At 41.1% G+C, this 17,614-nt stretch overlaps 1 protein-coding gene across 1 annotated transcript in view; it reads right to left on the bottom strand.

Annotated features, from left to right (window-relative positions):
* Nucleotides 1–3,387: 3,387 nt before the first annotated feature.
* Nucleotides 3,388–17,614, bottom strand: part of pdlim5a (PDZ and LIM domain 5a) — a 57,415-nt gene continuing 43,188 nt past the window's right edge. The window contains exons 8-13 of the mRNA XM_062384830.1: nt 12,557–12,639; nt 9,437–9,638; nt 7,851–8,031; nt 5,564–5,684; nt 5,285–5,400; nt 3,388–4,986 (exon numbers count right to left, since the gene is read on the bottom strand). Of these exons, the coding sequence (XP_062240814.1) occupies nt 4,897–4,986; nt 5,285–5,400; nt 5,564–5,684; nt 7,851–8,031; nt 9,437–9,638; nt 12,557–12,639 (793 nt within the window). The 3' untranslated portion in view covers nt 3,388–4,896. The remainder of the gene's footprint in view (nt 4,987–5,284; nt 5,401–5,563; nt 5,685–7,850; nt 8,032–9,436; nt 9,639–12,556; nt 12,640–17,614) is intronic.

The raw sequence follows: 17,614 nt of genomic DNA, 5'->3' as shown, positions 1-17,614 counted from the left end.
GAAACCGATCAGAAGTGAGAGAAAGTGAATCGGTGCATTGTTAATCAGAGCGTGCAGATTGAGCTTGAGCAATGTGAGGTGAATTTCCAGCATTCACGAGCAGACACCTCGTCTCACATCACGAGGTAAGAAACTGTTAAGTGTCTCAGCTGATCTCGCACTAACACACACACACACACACACAAGCACTCACACACACACACACTTAAGAAAACAAAATGAGGGAGATGTTCTGTTTCCAGCTGCTATGTGAAACTCAATTACACAGCCAATTGAGAATGTGGCCTCTTCTCCGATTTGTGCGATGCGTTCCTGACCTAAGTAAGAGTGCTGTTCCCAGTGAAGCCTCCACAACTGCACACACTTAGCAGATTGACAGACAAGGAAAACAGTACACGTACACACACACACACACTCACACACACACACACACACAGCGACACTCACGCACATCTGGACCTCTGCTTCTCTCATTCATATTTGCTGAGTGTTTTTCTAATGCAAGGTCCCCTGGTGTTACTGCCCCCAGACCCCTAAGATGAGGTGAGGTAAGATTTGGAGCCACAGTTTTATGCCATCTGGATATACATTCACACATGCTCGCTCGAGTGCACGCATACACACACACACACACACGCACAGATATACTCTTGTCATAACCCAGACTGACAAACACCTGGACCTGGTTACTGGACTCGGATGGAGAGTTGAATACTGCGTGCATACCTGCATGTGTGCATATGTGTGTGTGTGTAAGTGGGGTGTATGGGGAATACTGGTCTGTAGGTTATTTGGTGCTGGAGGCTGTGTGGAGGTTCACTTTAAGTTTTTCATCCCTTGAAGAAAGGGGCTCACAGTCTCAAAACTTAAAGGTAGGTCGTAGCTACTAGAATATAGACCCCCCTCTCCCTAATACACCAAACCCCTACAGAGAGGGATTTTCAGCTTTATCTGGTAAGTAGAGAAAAATATTTTACCACAATCCAGTGAAAAAAAAAAAAAAAGTTTAATAAAGCTCGGAAAATTAAGTAACTTTTAGGTTTCCATAATAAGCTGCTGGGCTAATCACTAGAATCTATATTTCAAGAAACAACTACTTCACATTTTGTTAACTGTATGTTACGATAATTGGACAAATTGGACAGAGATAGGCTCTGTACTGCTGAAAAACACCCTTGTGTGTTTTTATATATTATTATTACTTCTACTTTTATTGTATATACTAGTTCTATTTGTATTCTTACTCCATTTTTCCCTTACGCTGTTGAGTGTCTTGTAAATGTTCTCTACGGAGGATCATTAAAGGTATCGTATCAGATCATAGTTGGGATAATTGAGGTGATAACAAAATCGACTATTAAGGTTTGTGTCTATAACTCAGGAAAACATCAAGTTATTGTTTTGAAGGGGCCTCATTAAAAAGTCACATTTTCTCACCGCTTTGAGTGTGTCATTAAAATTAAAAGTTGAATCACCGGTGATGAAGCTTATCTAGTTTCACATCTGCAGTCGCTGCTGTTGTATCGTCAAGGTACACCTCAAACTCAACTTAAAGATAGACTGTAATAATGTTATAATGACCGTTATTAAAGACAGCAGTTCGGTCCAGGTAGCCTTTACACGTTCAGACACTTCCACGGCCACTCACACGGACAGTGAGACATGTCAGACCCACGTTACTGCCAAGGTCATCTTTAGAAAACTTTTAGAAAAAAATGTCCACATGCACGGTAAAAACTTTTTGTGACCTGGGTTGATGATAAATGAGGTGATCCTACTCAGTCTGTGTGATAACCGATACACATCTTTAACACCTTGAGAGAGACACCTTGAGACAAACTCTTAACTCTCTTGAAACTTTTCCTTACGTCACATGAAAGTTGTTTAGCTCTATCCTCGCACGTGCAGCAGATTGTCAACACGCAGAAAAACCAACGGAGCGACCAGTCAGTCGAACTGTTTCAAAAAACACACTTTGGAAACGCACCGCCACGCAAAGACCGTGGGTGTTTAGGTGTCACGCTCCTCCACCGCAGCTCCACTCACCTCACACTGCTCTCTCGGTCCCTGACTCTCGGTTTCTTACGCTCGGTGTGACTCCGGCTTCCGATGCGATGGGAGTCCGAGTCGGTGAGTTCGGATTCTGGAGTTTCAGCCTCGTTCTCGCGCATCAGCCTCGCGCGCGCGCACACGGCGTCACACATGCACGTGAAAAAGCTGTGACTCGCTCCGGGGTATGAGGGGTGATTAATGCCACCGAGAGGCAGTAGAGGGTGGTTTAAGGACCTTTACTGCTACTAATCTACTATTTAATAAACAACCCCAAAAAGCCTAATGCACTGTCTCTATACACAGAATAATACATCCACTGGAAACCTGAGAGGGAAAGAAAGATCCTGGAGTGAGTGCAGGAAGTTTAAAGCCCAATTCATGATTCTGGTCCAACAGACTCGCCGCCATCTTTGAATGGTTGAAGGAACAATGTCGTTTTTTTCTTTAAGTAAAAGTAACTGCTCTTCATCATCTATTCAACTCCAACACGATCTGCTTAGTAACACTCGTCTTTGTTCTGAAGTAAACAGAGACGCCAGAGAAGTTATAAAATAAGCGGACCAGAAACCAGAAGACTGGAAAAAATCGGAAGACACTCAACAACAGTTTTTCAACGGTGTAATTGTGGTGTGACTCACATTAACCTACGCACAACTTTGAATCCTCTGCCCCATGCGTAGGCTACATCCGTACCTACGTTGTAGCTTTGACGCAGAAGCATGAATTGGCTTAAATGCTACATTCCATTACACCTTTTACAGAAGTTATCTGAGGTCAGTTTTTATAGAGCAGGCTAATGGGGGATAACTAATGGGCTACAACACATATTCTTAAAGGTTGTCTACAATGTTTTGAATGCACTGAGCCTTGCCTCTATCGTGACAAATAAATTGGATTCATTACATTATACCATTATCACTAAAGCAGGGAGAGGAAGAGTTGAACTTAAGAAACACCAGATTTATCATTTAATTATGATGTGTGTGCTGGGTGGGTCTATTTGGTTTGTTGCCTTTTCTTGTGAAAACTAACATAAAGTTGTATCCATATTCAGTTTGTCCAATCATGCAAACATCCACAGAAATGATAAATGGCTTCAAATGAAAATATTTATAAATACGGACAGTATGTCCTCTACAGTGAACCTGACCCAAGAAACAACTTCATACATTTTATATATTCGTATACCACTCATTCCTTCATTCTAACTTGTTCCTATCCATGTCTCTTTTGACCTTTCTCGACATAGAGATGAAATCTGCTTTTCACTCTGCTTATATCAGAGCACTCTATGCCATGATAATACAGGAAGTAAACACCGGATAGGGTTTAAAAGTACATCATTTATTAAATGAACATAGATCCGATTGAACAGGTCAGACTGAGCTTTTATTCTTTGAAACCACAGTTAGTCAACACTGAACATTGTTCTAATTCCCTTCGTCCCATAAAGTAAAAACCCAGTTTTCTAAATGATAATTATTTGAAATTAAGATTACAGAGTTTTGTCAAAATTTGCTCTCCTGTGTAGAAAACAAAACAAGAAAGACAGTACAGTATTAACCCCTCAGCCAGAATGAAAATGTTATATATCGTGAAATCAGCACATTGGGACGGTTAGGTGACATAAAAAAAATGATCAACTAATTGGCATCTATTCCCTTCACCAGAATCCACTCCCTTCACCCAGTTAAATACATATCGTCTGTAAAATAAAATATACATAGCTCATAATATCCAGGTTTGACAACCCATTCTCCTGCAGGACACATAGAGCTTATTTCTTTTGTGAGGCACATAGAGGACCAAATCAATCAAAAATGTATGCAATTTGGAAAATTTATATATAAAATAATACAAAGTAAATTGTATAAAAATCATGAAACTATATGGCACTCAGAATAGAAAACATAGTAAGGAGAGATACATTAATATACAAATAGGGGTTTTATATTTTATCGATTTGTATATATACTTATTTATTTATATTTATGTCTTCAATAAAATCAAGATCAATTTTCCTTCTCTTTGTCTTACTCAAGTGCCTCATTGTTCCATATATTACTAAATGTTAACGTTTTGTTTTGAAACAGGTGATAGATTTCTCAGTGTTAACTGGTTTCACACAACAAATTGAAAATAAAATGACTTCATTACGTTCATTTAAAAAAAAAAAAAATTGAAATAGTATTAATTAAAAAATAAAAAACGGTTTAATTTAAGCATTTGTCAAAGGCAACAGCTTTAATCATCACTCAGCCCAAATTATATAAAAACAGCTTAAACTAGTCATAGGTGCTGCTCAGACTGTAATCTGATTAAAACTACACAAAAATGAACACCGAAAAATAAAAGCCTTCTTTGAATAAAGTTGTCTGATATACTTTGCTCTCATTTTTTCCATATAATCACTTCACACATCTCTGGTACTGTCTAATGACAATGAGTGACGTGTTATTTGACACATAAGAACAGAAAATGTGATGAAGTCACCACGGTCGTGCCACTAAAAAAGTCCAAATCAAACTCTGGGTTTTCACAGAATCGCAAATTCCAGATGGAAACGAGTCTGGAAGTATTTCCATTGAAAACTGGATGAAACTGAGAAGAGTCATTATAAACTGTGAGCCTCACTGCTGCGTCTCAAAGGGATAATGAAAGCAAATGTAAATCGTGTTTTCTCTACATATTATTATATTGCTGAATAGCTCACCAGGAGACACCACTGGGCATGAATGGGTATTGCTTGAGTTGTATTGTTGGACAAACTAAGCAATAAAGTAAAAGAACCTCTCGACCTATCAAATGTTCCACAGCCAAAAAAGTGTGAGAAGAGTCTGAGATTTAAATCTTGATCGTGTGAGCATGTTTCTTGCAGAGAGGTTTGTCTTTCTTGGAGAAGAAGGTCTGTCCTTCCAGCGTGGTGCAGCACACCTACAACAAACAACATGAACACACAATCACACAGGTTACACAAGTCAAGTTGTCTGGAATACTTTAAAACACCTGACTCTCATCCTAACACACCACTTAGCAACAACTTTGGTTAAAATGTCGTTATACATTAAATCCACCAAGGAGAGAAACAATAGATTAATCACTGGGTAAAAATAAATAAAAACCCAAATATGATTTCAGATTTTTGTCTAAGCCTAGCCCACAAATGTGAGGTCAGGATATATACATACAAATACAGGATACACTATGATGTGTGTCTATGGTTCACACTTACAGCACAAGCAAAGCAGGTGTCGTGCCAGGTGAAACCGAGCGCCTCCAGGAACTTGTCTCCAGCCTCGATGGGAAACTCACAGCCATGGCATCCAGTCCCGAACAAATTGTAGAAATCTTTTTTAGTGACAAGAAAAAGACCCAATTAAGTATGAGTACTCTTCATAAACAGGGATCATAAAGGGCACCAGAGAAACTTTACACCAGGTCAATCCAAAACAGAAGTCTACTCGTGTCTGTGTGGCCAATCAGCACGTTGTTCAGTGTCATCACCGCTCACCTTGCTCACAGTACGGTTCTCCATCCTCCAGATGGAAGGTGTTGTTTCTGATTGGCTGCTGACAGCAAGCGCACTGAAAGCAGTGCACGTGCCACGTCTGCTTGAGGGCATTGATCACCTCCTGAGCACAAACACAAACAAGTTGGAGGCAACACACACAGACTTTGTCTCTCTGTGTTTGTGTGTGTGTGTGTCTCAGTGATAGTCTCTGGAAAGTTAGATCCACTTCCCTAGAAAGCATGGTGGGGATACAATGACAACCATGAGCCATGTTACTGTGCTAATTAAATTAACTATCTATTGCTTTTATGAATCAATCCCTATTTGATCATATTGGATAAATCTATTTGTTTAATAGGTGTCAGGAATGAACAAGCTTTCTTACAGTCTGACCTTTTAAATATGACTCTTTTTTTTTTTTTCATGCGGGGGCCTCATGACGCAGCTTAAAATAGACATTCTGCTTTCTTTCCCACCCAAACTGTGAGAACAAGAAAGGACAGGGGATCAATGGAGGGCTGGTGGGTCGCAGCGAAACGGAGGATTAGGGGAGAGGGAGTGAGAAAACAAGTGCATAAGAATCCGTAAGCTGGTTGAAGATGTGTGAGAAATAGAGGGTTGAAAGGGATCAAGGCTAAAGAGGTTAGAACATGTGAGGGATGAATGTCGGAGCTGCTCCAAGAGCACAGATCTCAGCTCCCTGACGCTGTGGGTTCAAGCGACACCAGCAGCCTGTGGGCCTCTAAGCCTTATTCTCCTAACACCTGAACCTTTACTGCATTCCGGACTTGGGCAAGTGGCAAGTGTTGGACTTTTCCCATTGGCTGTTCCTCTTTCGAAAAAAACGGTTTGGCGTGATTTGCAAACAGTAACCATGACATCATCTGGAATACAGACTTGTGTTAGCCGCTCCGATGCTCCCAGCTCAGGGGTTTGCCAAGTTCTGTTCACCTGCTGAAAAGTACATGCAGCAGGAGCATGCACGGCATAAGAGGAAACTACTGGTGTTCTGCAGAATCAACAGGCTGACGACCCTGTCAGCAGCACAGCAGGAGAGACACTCTGCGCGGCCGAGGGATTTCATAACTGACCTACGACCAGGTGATCAGCTTACAGGGTTTATAGACATTTTGACCAATGGATTTCCAGGACTTTTCAATAACTTTAAACCAAATTTCCATGATCGAACATTTTGTGAAATCTCTGTGTATACGCGAAAAAGTGACAAAATGTATTATTCAAAATTAACAATGAGAATTCCAAGGAATACAGCATACCTTAAATGACACAAACCAAGTATGCCTGCTTATATTTTGAGCATTTTTCTTTAAAAGCATATGAATTATTTTAAACTCAGCATAAATGAAAGACATGAAAACATGAATATAACAAATTCCCATGACTTTTCCAAAACTTTTGGGATTTTATTTTTTTCCTTGACTTTTCCAGGCCTGGAAAACCCCATTTTAAAATTCTATGACTTTTCCAGGTTTTCCATGACTGTAGGAACCCTGAGCTTAGTGTATGAAAACAGTCAAATCTTCACAGTTGAACCATACACTAGTTTTTAAATACATTTTTGGCCAATCTTTAATTAATCTAGGTTTGGTATCAATTAAATCCCCCCACCAAAAAAATAAGTATAGGCAGGAAGTGAGGTCATGAAGAGAAACTGATTCCATCGTAACATAAAGTTTATAGTAGGGCTGGACAATATGGCCAAAAATCATGTAAAGATAAAAGATGTCATATCGGTTGATCATAATAATTCTCATGATAAATGTCATATTATTATTGATTTTGAGTTTTAAGGCTGATCAGTTGTGTCATAAATGAAAAGTGGAAAAACACAAGGACGCACCACAAATACTCTAAAGTTCTTAAGAGGGACAGGTTTGTGCTGAATGACACGGAGGAGGACAATCCCTGCTTGTCTCCAAACAACAGGGGGTGGACAGTCACACACAGTGTCAGTGCTGTACAGTAAGTGAATGGTGCCAATGGAAAATCTTCAGACAAATGATGAAAACCCTGAAGCTTTTCTAAATGTTATCTTTCCCTGAACTGTGATGTAAATGTACCCGTCATCTTTATAATGTTTCGCTTTTAATTACAGCTTTGCTATGATTGAATAGCTGTTGAATAACCACCACAGCAGCCAGATGACAATACGATGAGTGCAGTGTTAACGAGCCATCCCCTTTATACAAACACACACACACACACTCTCACGCACAGACACACGTACACACACCATACAGCTCCATTTCACCTCACACTAACTCACCCCCAGTATCTTGGCCTGGCAACGGCTGCATGTTGGAGCGAAGAAGTCTTCATAGCAGTGTTCACAGTAAACACATCCCTGCTCCTGCACGAAGCCGATGTCTGCCAGGGACGTGCGGCAGTGGGCGCAGTTAAACTCCTCCTTATGCCACGACTTCCCCAGCGCTACTAAAAAGGGTCCTCTGTAAAAAAAAAAAAAAAAAAAAAAGAAAATGCAGAAGCAAAGGGACTGATTGGAAATCTGGTTTGATTTGAAAATAACTCAGAGTTGAACCTATACCCAGGAGAAACGTTATTAATTACTTATATTATCATTAAAGTGATTTGAAGTACATCTCATGATGAATAAAGTTCAGACTATCCTCAACGGTGCTTTGTTTCATTAGCATGCCGACAAGTAGCCACGAGAGGCTAAACAGGCAAACTGCATATGAATAAATGATGAATGTGAGTAATGTCAGTCACTACCCAGAGACAGAAGGTCACAAACCATCAAATGACTGATTTTGTCCAATGAACAGCTCAATAGACAAAAGGTTCAGATATGATCATGCATGATAATAATTAAAAAAAAATCATATCGGTGAAGGTTGGAGCAAATCAGCGTTTGACTTTTGTGCCAAATTAATAAATCAACAAAATTGCTTTAGGATTTATTTATGTCAGCTTATCAATCGTAGGTACTTTTAATATTTATCATGTCTCACTTAAATCCAGGGTGTTGTGTAAATAGTCTCTTGTCCACCATCGTCCTCTGCCACCACCTCAGCCCTGTCCACCCAGATGGTCGAAAAACAGCAGAGACTGATCTACTCCACGTTATAGCTGTACTTCTCTAAGCCGACTCGGATACTGACCCTGATGGGCACCGTAGCCTGGCAGTCGCTAGCGTGTGAGCAACCCTATCCCTGGTGATGTGGAATGTAAGGTGACACAAGATGCGATAACGATGCGGTTCGGACAGACGGAGAAGACACGTGTACGGGGAAAACTGTGCTTCTGTACTTCAAACGTGATTTAAGCCCTTTACGCGATTGGAAAGCCAAGCAATCTTCAGATACTTGTACTTTAATTTCATCATCATGTTCTATTTTACACCCACTAGATTCTCCATTTCTTAAAATAGGAGACTGAGAGAAACCCAACAGGAAAATCCAGGGCTGGTATCATCCTATTATGTGAGTATTGAATGGACACACGCACAATAAGACACCTGTATCCTTGTCTGCATCTCAGTCAGATCTTTAGCTCTACAGTTTCATACGCAGATGAATTACTGGAGATGGTTTCAAGTTAATTATTTTAAGTGCCTTACCGTGTCACTAAGTAATTAAAGAGTGGAGGTTAATTCATTTGCTTGAGTACGAGATAATATGTCTGCAGCCAAATTGAGCAGTGACACGGCAGTATAAGGGCCTGAAATGATATGATCCACATGCACTGTTTACTTTCACAGTTTTAAACATAAATGGTGATGAAAGCCTCTTTCCTCCCTGATGATAATGCACACTGGTCATCTAAATGCTGCAGTGACATTAAGAACGAGTGGTCAGTAAAGTTTCATGTCTAAATTCAGATTTTCCTCACCTGATGACCTGGTTGCAGTGGCCACACATGGGCGTACGAGTCCCTGCAGGAATGTGCTCGGCCATCTGGACCAGGGTGTCTTCGTCTGTGGTATGGGGCTGAGGTACAGGTCGGGCTGGGACAGGACCCCTCGGGACACTGGCACTGCCGTTACCCTTCATACCGAAAGATGGAAGGATCAAACCGGTCCGTGGGCGTTGACCTGTTGGCGTCAGAGAAGGAAAAACAGGATAAATTAACAATGGGACGTGTGGAGATTGTAGCAGGAAAGAGAAAGTGAGCAACTTCAACATCACAAAAGATGAACATCTGCAGTTGCTTCCAAGGTGGGTAAGTTATTTGACCTCTGCCCTGTTTGTCTACATACCCAGCAGGTGTCAGGGCAGTGCACACAGCAGGTTGACTACCACTGTCACAACCAAGGATTCACCACATCCATTTGTGAGCACCACACAAAATATTTCATTCTACTTCCAACACATTCCTCTGGTGCATGCACATGCATCGACATGACCAAGCACACACACACCACACACACACCACACTGACCCGGACCACCAAGACGTTCCCTCGGTTAAAACCCAGACACCTGGCTAAACACGTAGTTTGGTGTTTTAGATGTCCGCACTGTGGATGGAAAAGTGTTTTTGTGTGTGTGTGTGCGTGGTGCAGGGAACGGCTTCTTTCGGAGCTCGGCTTTAACCTTAAATTGCACGGTGAAGTTTGTCTGTTTGGGCAAAGAGCAGAGCTGCGTTTACATTTAATGTCAAAGCTCGTAGGGTAAACCCTCATCATAAAAAATAGAGGGCTTAAGTTGAAACGTGTGTTTGACAGTCCTTGAGCGAGGCTAAAAGCTTTAAGATGCCACGGACATTAATGCTTCATCACTTTTAAACGACTTGACCAAAATTCCTTTCTAAAAAAAGAGGTGGTACACACTTTTTTTACATGAAAGGGAAATAACAGTTTTAACGTTACTTTTTCTTTTTTTTTTACACTGTTTGATATTTCAACGTGGCAAATTATGAATCGCGCTGTGAAGAATGAGCTTCAGGAGGCTTTTATTGTGAAGTTGAAGCTTCTGAAGGAACATGGGAAGCAGGTAAGTGAAGGACGTAAATGACTGCCTTAGTGCGCCTCTGTGTTTCTGCATTTTTTAACAGTGCCGATATTGTTTTACAGCGGGCATTAGCAACACGCCAGCTGCTGGAGACCGGGTTTCCTCAGCGGCTGCTCGAGATTTAAAATGGGTCAGCGGCCTGCTGCTGCTGGGGCACCACACGGGTAGCAGTATATTTTCACGATCCTGAGTCCCGGGGTAAGTGACTGCATTTACGATTAGTGCTGAGCAGCACTTACACCAGCAAGAGAAGGGCGAGGAGAGGACTTCAGCTCTGGCTTAGAATGAACCTGAACTGACAAACTGTATTTATTTATTGTAAGTATGGACATTAGAAGCAGAATGTTGTACATAACTGACACTCAGTCTCTTGAATCTATAAAAGCTGAACAGACATCCCACTGCTGCTCCGCGGGTTGCCTTTAAAACTTTATTCACAACTATCGACGGGTCCCTTCGGTAAATATTATCCTTCTGAGAGAGTCGGACTCCTGCGTGTGCGGCTGAGCGAGGCGCCACGGGCCGAGTGGGGCCTTCACGTCTGCTTAACGGGCTTCCACAGAGGAACAAGAAGAGAAAAGAGAGTCTGCTATGACCTATTTCACAACATATGTCACGCTTCAACCATGGAAAATAAGCCTCTTTCCCCTTGCTAACTGGCTGCAACAACATTCAATCCAGCGGCAGTAAATCAGTTTCACACGATGCCAGGATTGGCAACCAAACAATTTTTTTGTGTGTTTGAGAAGAAACAACACTTTTTTAACTGTAGGAGGGAATGTATTAATCAACCGAAAAACCTACTTAAAAGAAGGTTTATCTCAATTCCCAATGGAGGCTATTTTTAGGATTATATTTGGGGGAGTCTACGTTTTTGGCATGTGTGTATTCCCCCTGACTTCTGCTAACAAAACAAGCTCAGTCACCTAAGATGATTGTACTGCGGTTGTTAATTTAGTTTTAAAAAAGCCTAAAGTAAAAACAACTCATACGTAGCTGTACAGATATACTTCTGTTGGATTTGGCAGCATGTTTAATTCAGTGTTCCACAGATTTCATGTAGCTATTGGCTCAATGAATAAACAAGGTATTTTTGTCACACAAAACCATGTATTATATTGATATAGTGTATGACAGATATATGCTATTTCGGGTCGGTTAAGTCATATGAGACAGGCCAATTGTGGCTTGGTCCAAGGTGCATAAATCACATTTTATACAGGGTGTAAAAAAATGACACCTGGCAATGGTCGTAACCAGTGCTCATTGTGAGTGTGTCAAGGAAAAATCCTTAAGATATGCTGTGATACACTGGTGACCTGTCAAGAGACCAATGTCAGCTGGGACTGGCTCCAGGTCCCCTAGGACCCTCCAAAGGAAGAGTGATATAGAAAATGGATGGATGGACGGAGACAACCACACACACACACACACACACACACGCACACGCACACACACACACACACACACACACACACACACACACACAGTCTTGTTTCCATTACTTCAGAGTACATGATATTGCTTTCTCTGAGATTTACTCAAGCCTTAACTATATTTGTCACCTGCCTTACCCTTAACCTAACCTTAGCCTCAACCTTGCCTTAACTTAAACCTAACCTTAACCAAAACATCTAATAATTTATTTACAGAACATATTTAGGTCCCAACATGAGATATACCTGGATGATACACACATACACACACACAAACAAACACACACACACACAGTTTGCACTCCCATTCTTACAGGACACTGTATTGACTTCCATTCTGAACCAAAACTTAACCTTAACCTTAACCATGACCTCAGAAATTACGTTTTGCCTCATTAGCACTGAGCTTTGGTCTTCATGAGTTTTATTGGCCCTGACAAAGTCAATGTTTTTATGCTGGAAAAGGGACCCTAAGAGGTAACAAAAACAAGTGTTCACGAAGACACACAGGCACACGCACACACACACAAACACACACATACACACACATACACACACACTTACCGTGGCTTGCAGCAGGTACTTTAATCATGGTTTTGACAACTGCAGTCTCGTGGCTGTTGAGTTGAGGCTCGCCCCCGTCCTCACTATGCAGAAACACAGAATGGAAAACACAAATGAAATGGAAATTACTTTATATGTTTTTCAATTGAATTCATAATTAAACGCAGTACACTAGAAACCACCGCCACTGCACTTTCATAGAAGCATAAACTGTTCTCGCATTGCCTGGATAACAAAATGCAAAGCTATTATTTGCTTCTGCTCATTCAGGGAGATGAATCATACAGCAGGAGAATGTAAACTGTAATTTGCACAGATAAAAAACGCTTCAGCACAGTCGGATTTACACGTTCCTGTTACAGTGAGACAGACTCCAGACCACCTACCTGCTGACAGGGACATATACGGTACCAACCAAAACACAGAATGCAGCCACAGCCAAACTTCCTGATTGTGAGCACAGTATGAGCACATACCGGGATATCAATTTATATGGTTCAATAGAGAGTAATTGTCTAGAGTGGAGTGAGACGTAGCATGGTGTAATGACGAAACGTGCCCAGTCCTGATGTGCACACATGATGCCAGACTCACAGGGCTAATGAGGGAGAGGAGACAAAGTTCTAGTGGAAAGTCTGACCACATTCAGTTCACTGGATTATCTGTATATTCTTACCACAACTGCTGCATATAGAAAATAACTGTGACCGCCCACTTTTAGAAGGGCTCTGGTTTCCGGAAGTAAATCCCCCGTTATTTCTCTCTATTGACATTACAGGAAATCCTCATTAATAAAGTTATAAACCTGGAACCTGGTCGATCATAAAAGATTTGATTCAGAGCAAAAACAAATAGTGGAAAATGGGGAAAAGGGCAAATTGGAAAAGTGTAGGAAATACACATCCCATAATAACAACTGCGAATGATCACTTTCCAATGACTTCCAGTGTATATGATGTTTCATTAAAAGTGTATTGTATAGTAACTTAGTGTATTGAGGGTGTACCATCTGATCATAGCCAAAAGTTATAAAAGTGAGCTTCACCAATAGAAAAATGTCACAACTACACCTGAGGATTATGGGTAGCGTAGTACTTCTCCTCAACATGGCAAATCAAACACGTGTTTCATAAAAACACAGGTGATATCATACGGACTAAAATATTATGGCTGATAATCAAAACCTCTCTTCAGAGAACGAATGGGTGTTGAGTTCAGCAGAGGTAAACACTGCAGCCTCCTCCTTCATTTGAAATGTCCCTTCTGAATGCACACGAGTTTGGACACTTGGGTGAAATACTTCTTGTAAGAGACTGTAGAGAATGTTGTGGTTCCACATCAGAAAACCCCAGAACATTAATCCGAATGGTGAAATAGAGGAAAACGACCGCGGGCCCGGCAGTTACTCACAAATAAAAGCAGGCAACCGCGGTGCTGTGGTTAATCGCCAATTTGTTTCTTATGAGTGTGGATTAATTTGCACAGAGTGATATATTGAGTCTCTAAACACACCGTATAATATCCCAGACATTGTTTTGAGGACTTGATCCACACGATCTAAGGCAACACATATTTTCTGAGGGCAACATATTCTTTACCAGGGTCACACATTCCCTCTCAGGTCAAACTGTTCTCTGGTAAGGAAAACATGTGGCTCTGGGCAAAACACTCCCTCGTGATGCAAACATTTCTCTACTGGGTGAAGAGGTTATTTTTTCATAGTGAAATATTATTATAAAAAAAAAAAAGATATCTCTTGTGATCTATGTTAAGAGCTACGCACTTTTCTGGCTCTGAGAAAAAAACAGTGTCCCTTGACAAAATTTCTAATGGGAAGTTTAGGGATTTATTGATCAATTAAACGTTTATTATCTGGCTTTGAATTCATGTGAAGGAGCAGAGCAAAATGTCTCTTCAATCAAATGTATCCCGTTGGCCTCAAACTCTCTGCTGCCTTTTAAAAGTGATGCAAATGAATAACTTCTCTATGAGTAAGATCAAGTGTGTGCATGTCTCTTTTTGTGAACACTTAAAGTATGTATGTGTGTGTGTGTGTGTGTGTGTGCATCAACGCCGGCCGAGGACCTTGGGTGGGCCAAGAATCTCTCCCCAGATGTATTAAATCCATCACGCGGAGCCGGGGCTGATGCCAACAGTTGGATCGCTGCTGTCTTCTCCTTGTGCCTGACTGTTAGTGGACTCATGGGAGGCAAGTGTTGTGGCAACTGGAGTCACAGATACAGTGAGCTGTGCCTGTAGGTTTTTTTCGGCGGGTGAAAGAAAGTGAAACAGAAGAATTGAGAGTGTGTGATAACGTCCGAGTGATGTGGGCTGTTGGACATAAATAGAAAGACGAGGAGGAATGCCTCTGTAGATTCTCTGTGTTTCAGCTGCCCACAATTCATTTGACCACACGGGACAATAATATCATGAAATGCTCCCTACAGAGCAGAGGAGGGGGTCCACTGGAGCCCCCTTTCCACTGGTTAAAGAAGCCCATAACACATCTGGCTTTTGTCTGCAATAGGAATGGATTCAATCGGCATTCACTCCCGGGTCAAATAACTCTGTGGTAGACACAGGTTTTTAATCGTCTACGGCTCCGATTGGCAGCAATGGAAACGTGAAGGGGACGAAACACAAACTTAGTCATGGGAAAGGATTCAATTAATTTTTTTAATGGGATTACCTGCATTTGAAAACCCACGGATGCCCTGTAAAGAAGGTATTGGTTTACCACCCAAACCTAAAGCTCTAATTGATTCTAACTTAATTTCTTCGTAGTGGAGTTCTTCGTTGGACAGATGTACAAGTCACAAGAGGAGAGATTTACCTAAAGACATAGACAGCATTGACGGGGGAGGAGCAAAGAGGGTCTCCCTCTTCAAGACACCCTTTGGTGTAAGAAGAAAAACATTAAAGAAACATTAAAGAAATAAGGAATAACTTTGAATACATGAACACAAAGTTGGTTAGACGGCTGCCAAAGTGGCTCTTCACACGTACATATAACTGTAACATTTAGTAGTAGTTATGTGTGCTGTTGTTAAAAAACAAATGTGACTCTCATCTGTCATCTGAATAGTAAACACAGTGTTACACAGTGAAAAAAACAAACCACAGTGCAATGACATTGAGATAAATGCACCCAGTGGCCTGTTGATTGGTTCCAGCTAATCAGACTATCGCTGGTACAGGACTGTCAGACTGTGGGACATCGCTCTTCATTCTCATCATCAGATCATTTGACCAGCCGCAAATGAACTTCTTGTATCCACAGGCAGAGATAATAAATGAATGGGTACAGGAAGTAGGATCAAAATTGCCAGTGAGCTGCAAATGACCGTTTCCTTCACGTCCATGTTGTTGTACTCTGACTTGCTGCATCTTGCAATATGTATAAGTTCTTGTAACTTTGTGATTAACGTGATTTGCAAAGGTCAACAAGTTGTTAAATTACATTAGTTACATGAGAACGTTATTGCTTCATCGACCAAACTAATTTCACAAAATGGAAAATTGGAATTAAAAAAATTGGAAATAAAAAAACATCAAGCAGAATGGTTCTCATCATACTATTTAACTTGTGATATTAAGGGTATACAAATTAATTTAAATATAAATATTAAAGCAGTCTCGGGTCTTCTCCAAACTACTGCTGGAATCTTTTTAAAATGCTATTTTTGAGGAAAAAGGTTGTTTTGCAAAACATCCGCTTTAGTGTGGACAGGGCCTTAAAGCTACGGCGCCATCTATTCACATTATCTTTGAGAACAAGCTCGCCCCATTCATTTCCCATTAGCTACAGTAACTGGCTAACAACAGGTGACAAATAGAGCAGGAAATAAGACGCTTCCCAGTCCTTCATTCATTAGAGCCAATTACAGTGCAGCTCATTAATATTCTCCACCAATCAGGCCAATTAGAAACCTAATTGTATTCTGCAAGACTGTGATTGGATGATTAATGGAGGGTCCCACTGTTTTGCTTCAATAGTAGCCAGTTAGAGCAATGACCATCTGGATGAGCCACATATGGACCTGGTTAACTGAAGGGATAATTAAAGAGGAACCGGCGGAAGAAGTGAGTGAGGGACACATTTATTTTCTGTTTATTTGCCTTTCTCTCCTGTTCTCGTCTTGTATTCTCACTTTCTTGTTTTTATACCAAGTGGAAACCTTGGATTTTACACTATTGCCCTGCATCATTATCCAATCAGTGGCCTTGCTTTACATCCCTGTTATTGTCTCTGTGTTTGTCTTCTCTCTTCCGTCTATTTTCAGAGCTGTGTGCTGCCTGATAATGAGACGGCTTGTTTGCTGGTATTAAGCGATAATGAGGAGCAAAACCAAAAAAGAATCCAGCCCCCTAACTGTTTACATATGTAAAGTAACCTCATGTGTATTGTAACGCCAAAGAGAACTTATTATGCGACTCATGATTGTGTTGGTTTTGTTTGAACATTGAACAAATGGTCCATTAACATAGCTGAGTGCCGTCCAGCAGCTCGCTCCAACACATAACAGATGGTCTTTAATTTAGCAGTGTGGTATTCTTTGGATCAAGTTCAATCCTCACACGCTACACAATCCATGCATATGCATTCACACACACACACTGAGAAAGACACCAATCAGCCCACTCGCTCAAAATTGTCTTTCTCACACAGGCACACGCACGCGCACACATACACACACACTTTTCATGCATCAAGGATTAAATGTGTACAGTTGTGTCCACCAGCCAATGACTGATCTCTGTGTGAAACTGCCAAGTGGTTTCTCAGTGACCACAGAATGTCAGAGTTGGTATGAGTTGTCTCAACAGAACCATATGGACCGTGTCTTTTGGAGCTGGCATGGTTTGAGCAAACATGGCTTTTTTTCACAGCCATGACGGCCATGTTCGATCATAGACTGCATATAAAGATGGACGACACGTCTCCACTTCATCCTACTGTACAAGACTGAACGAAAAATACACCAGATGTGGCTGCTGCCATCTTATAATTTTGTAAAAAAATAACTTTTTTACATTCCAAACATGTTTGGAAAGACC

Source organism: Platichthys flesus, chromosome 3 (assembly GCF_949316205.1).
Source record: "Platichthys flesus chromosome 3, fPlaFle2.1, whole genome shotgun sequence".
Lineage (NCBI taxonomy): Eukaryota > Metazoa > Chordata > Actinopteri > Pleuronectiformes > Pleuronectidae > Platichthys > Platichthys flesus.
This window is presented reverse-complemented; position numbering and strand designations above follow the sequence as displayed.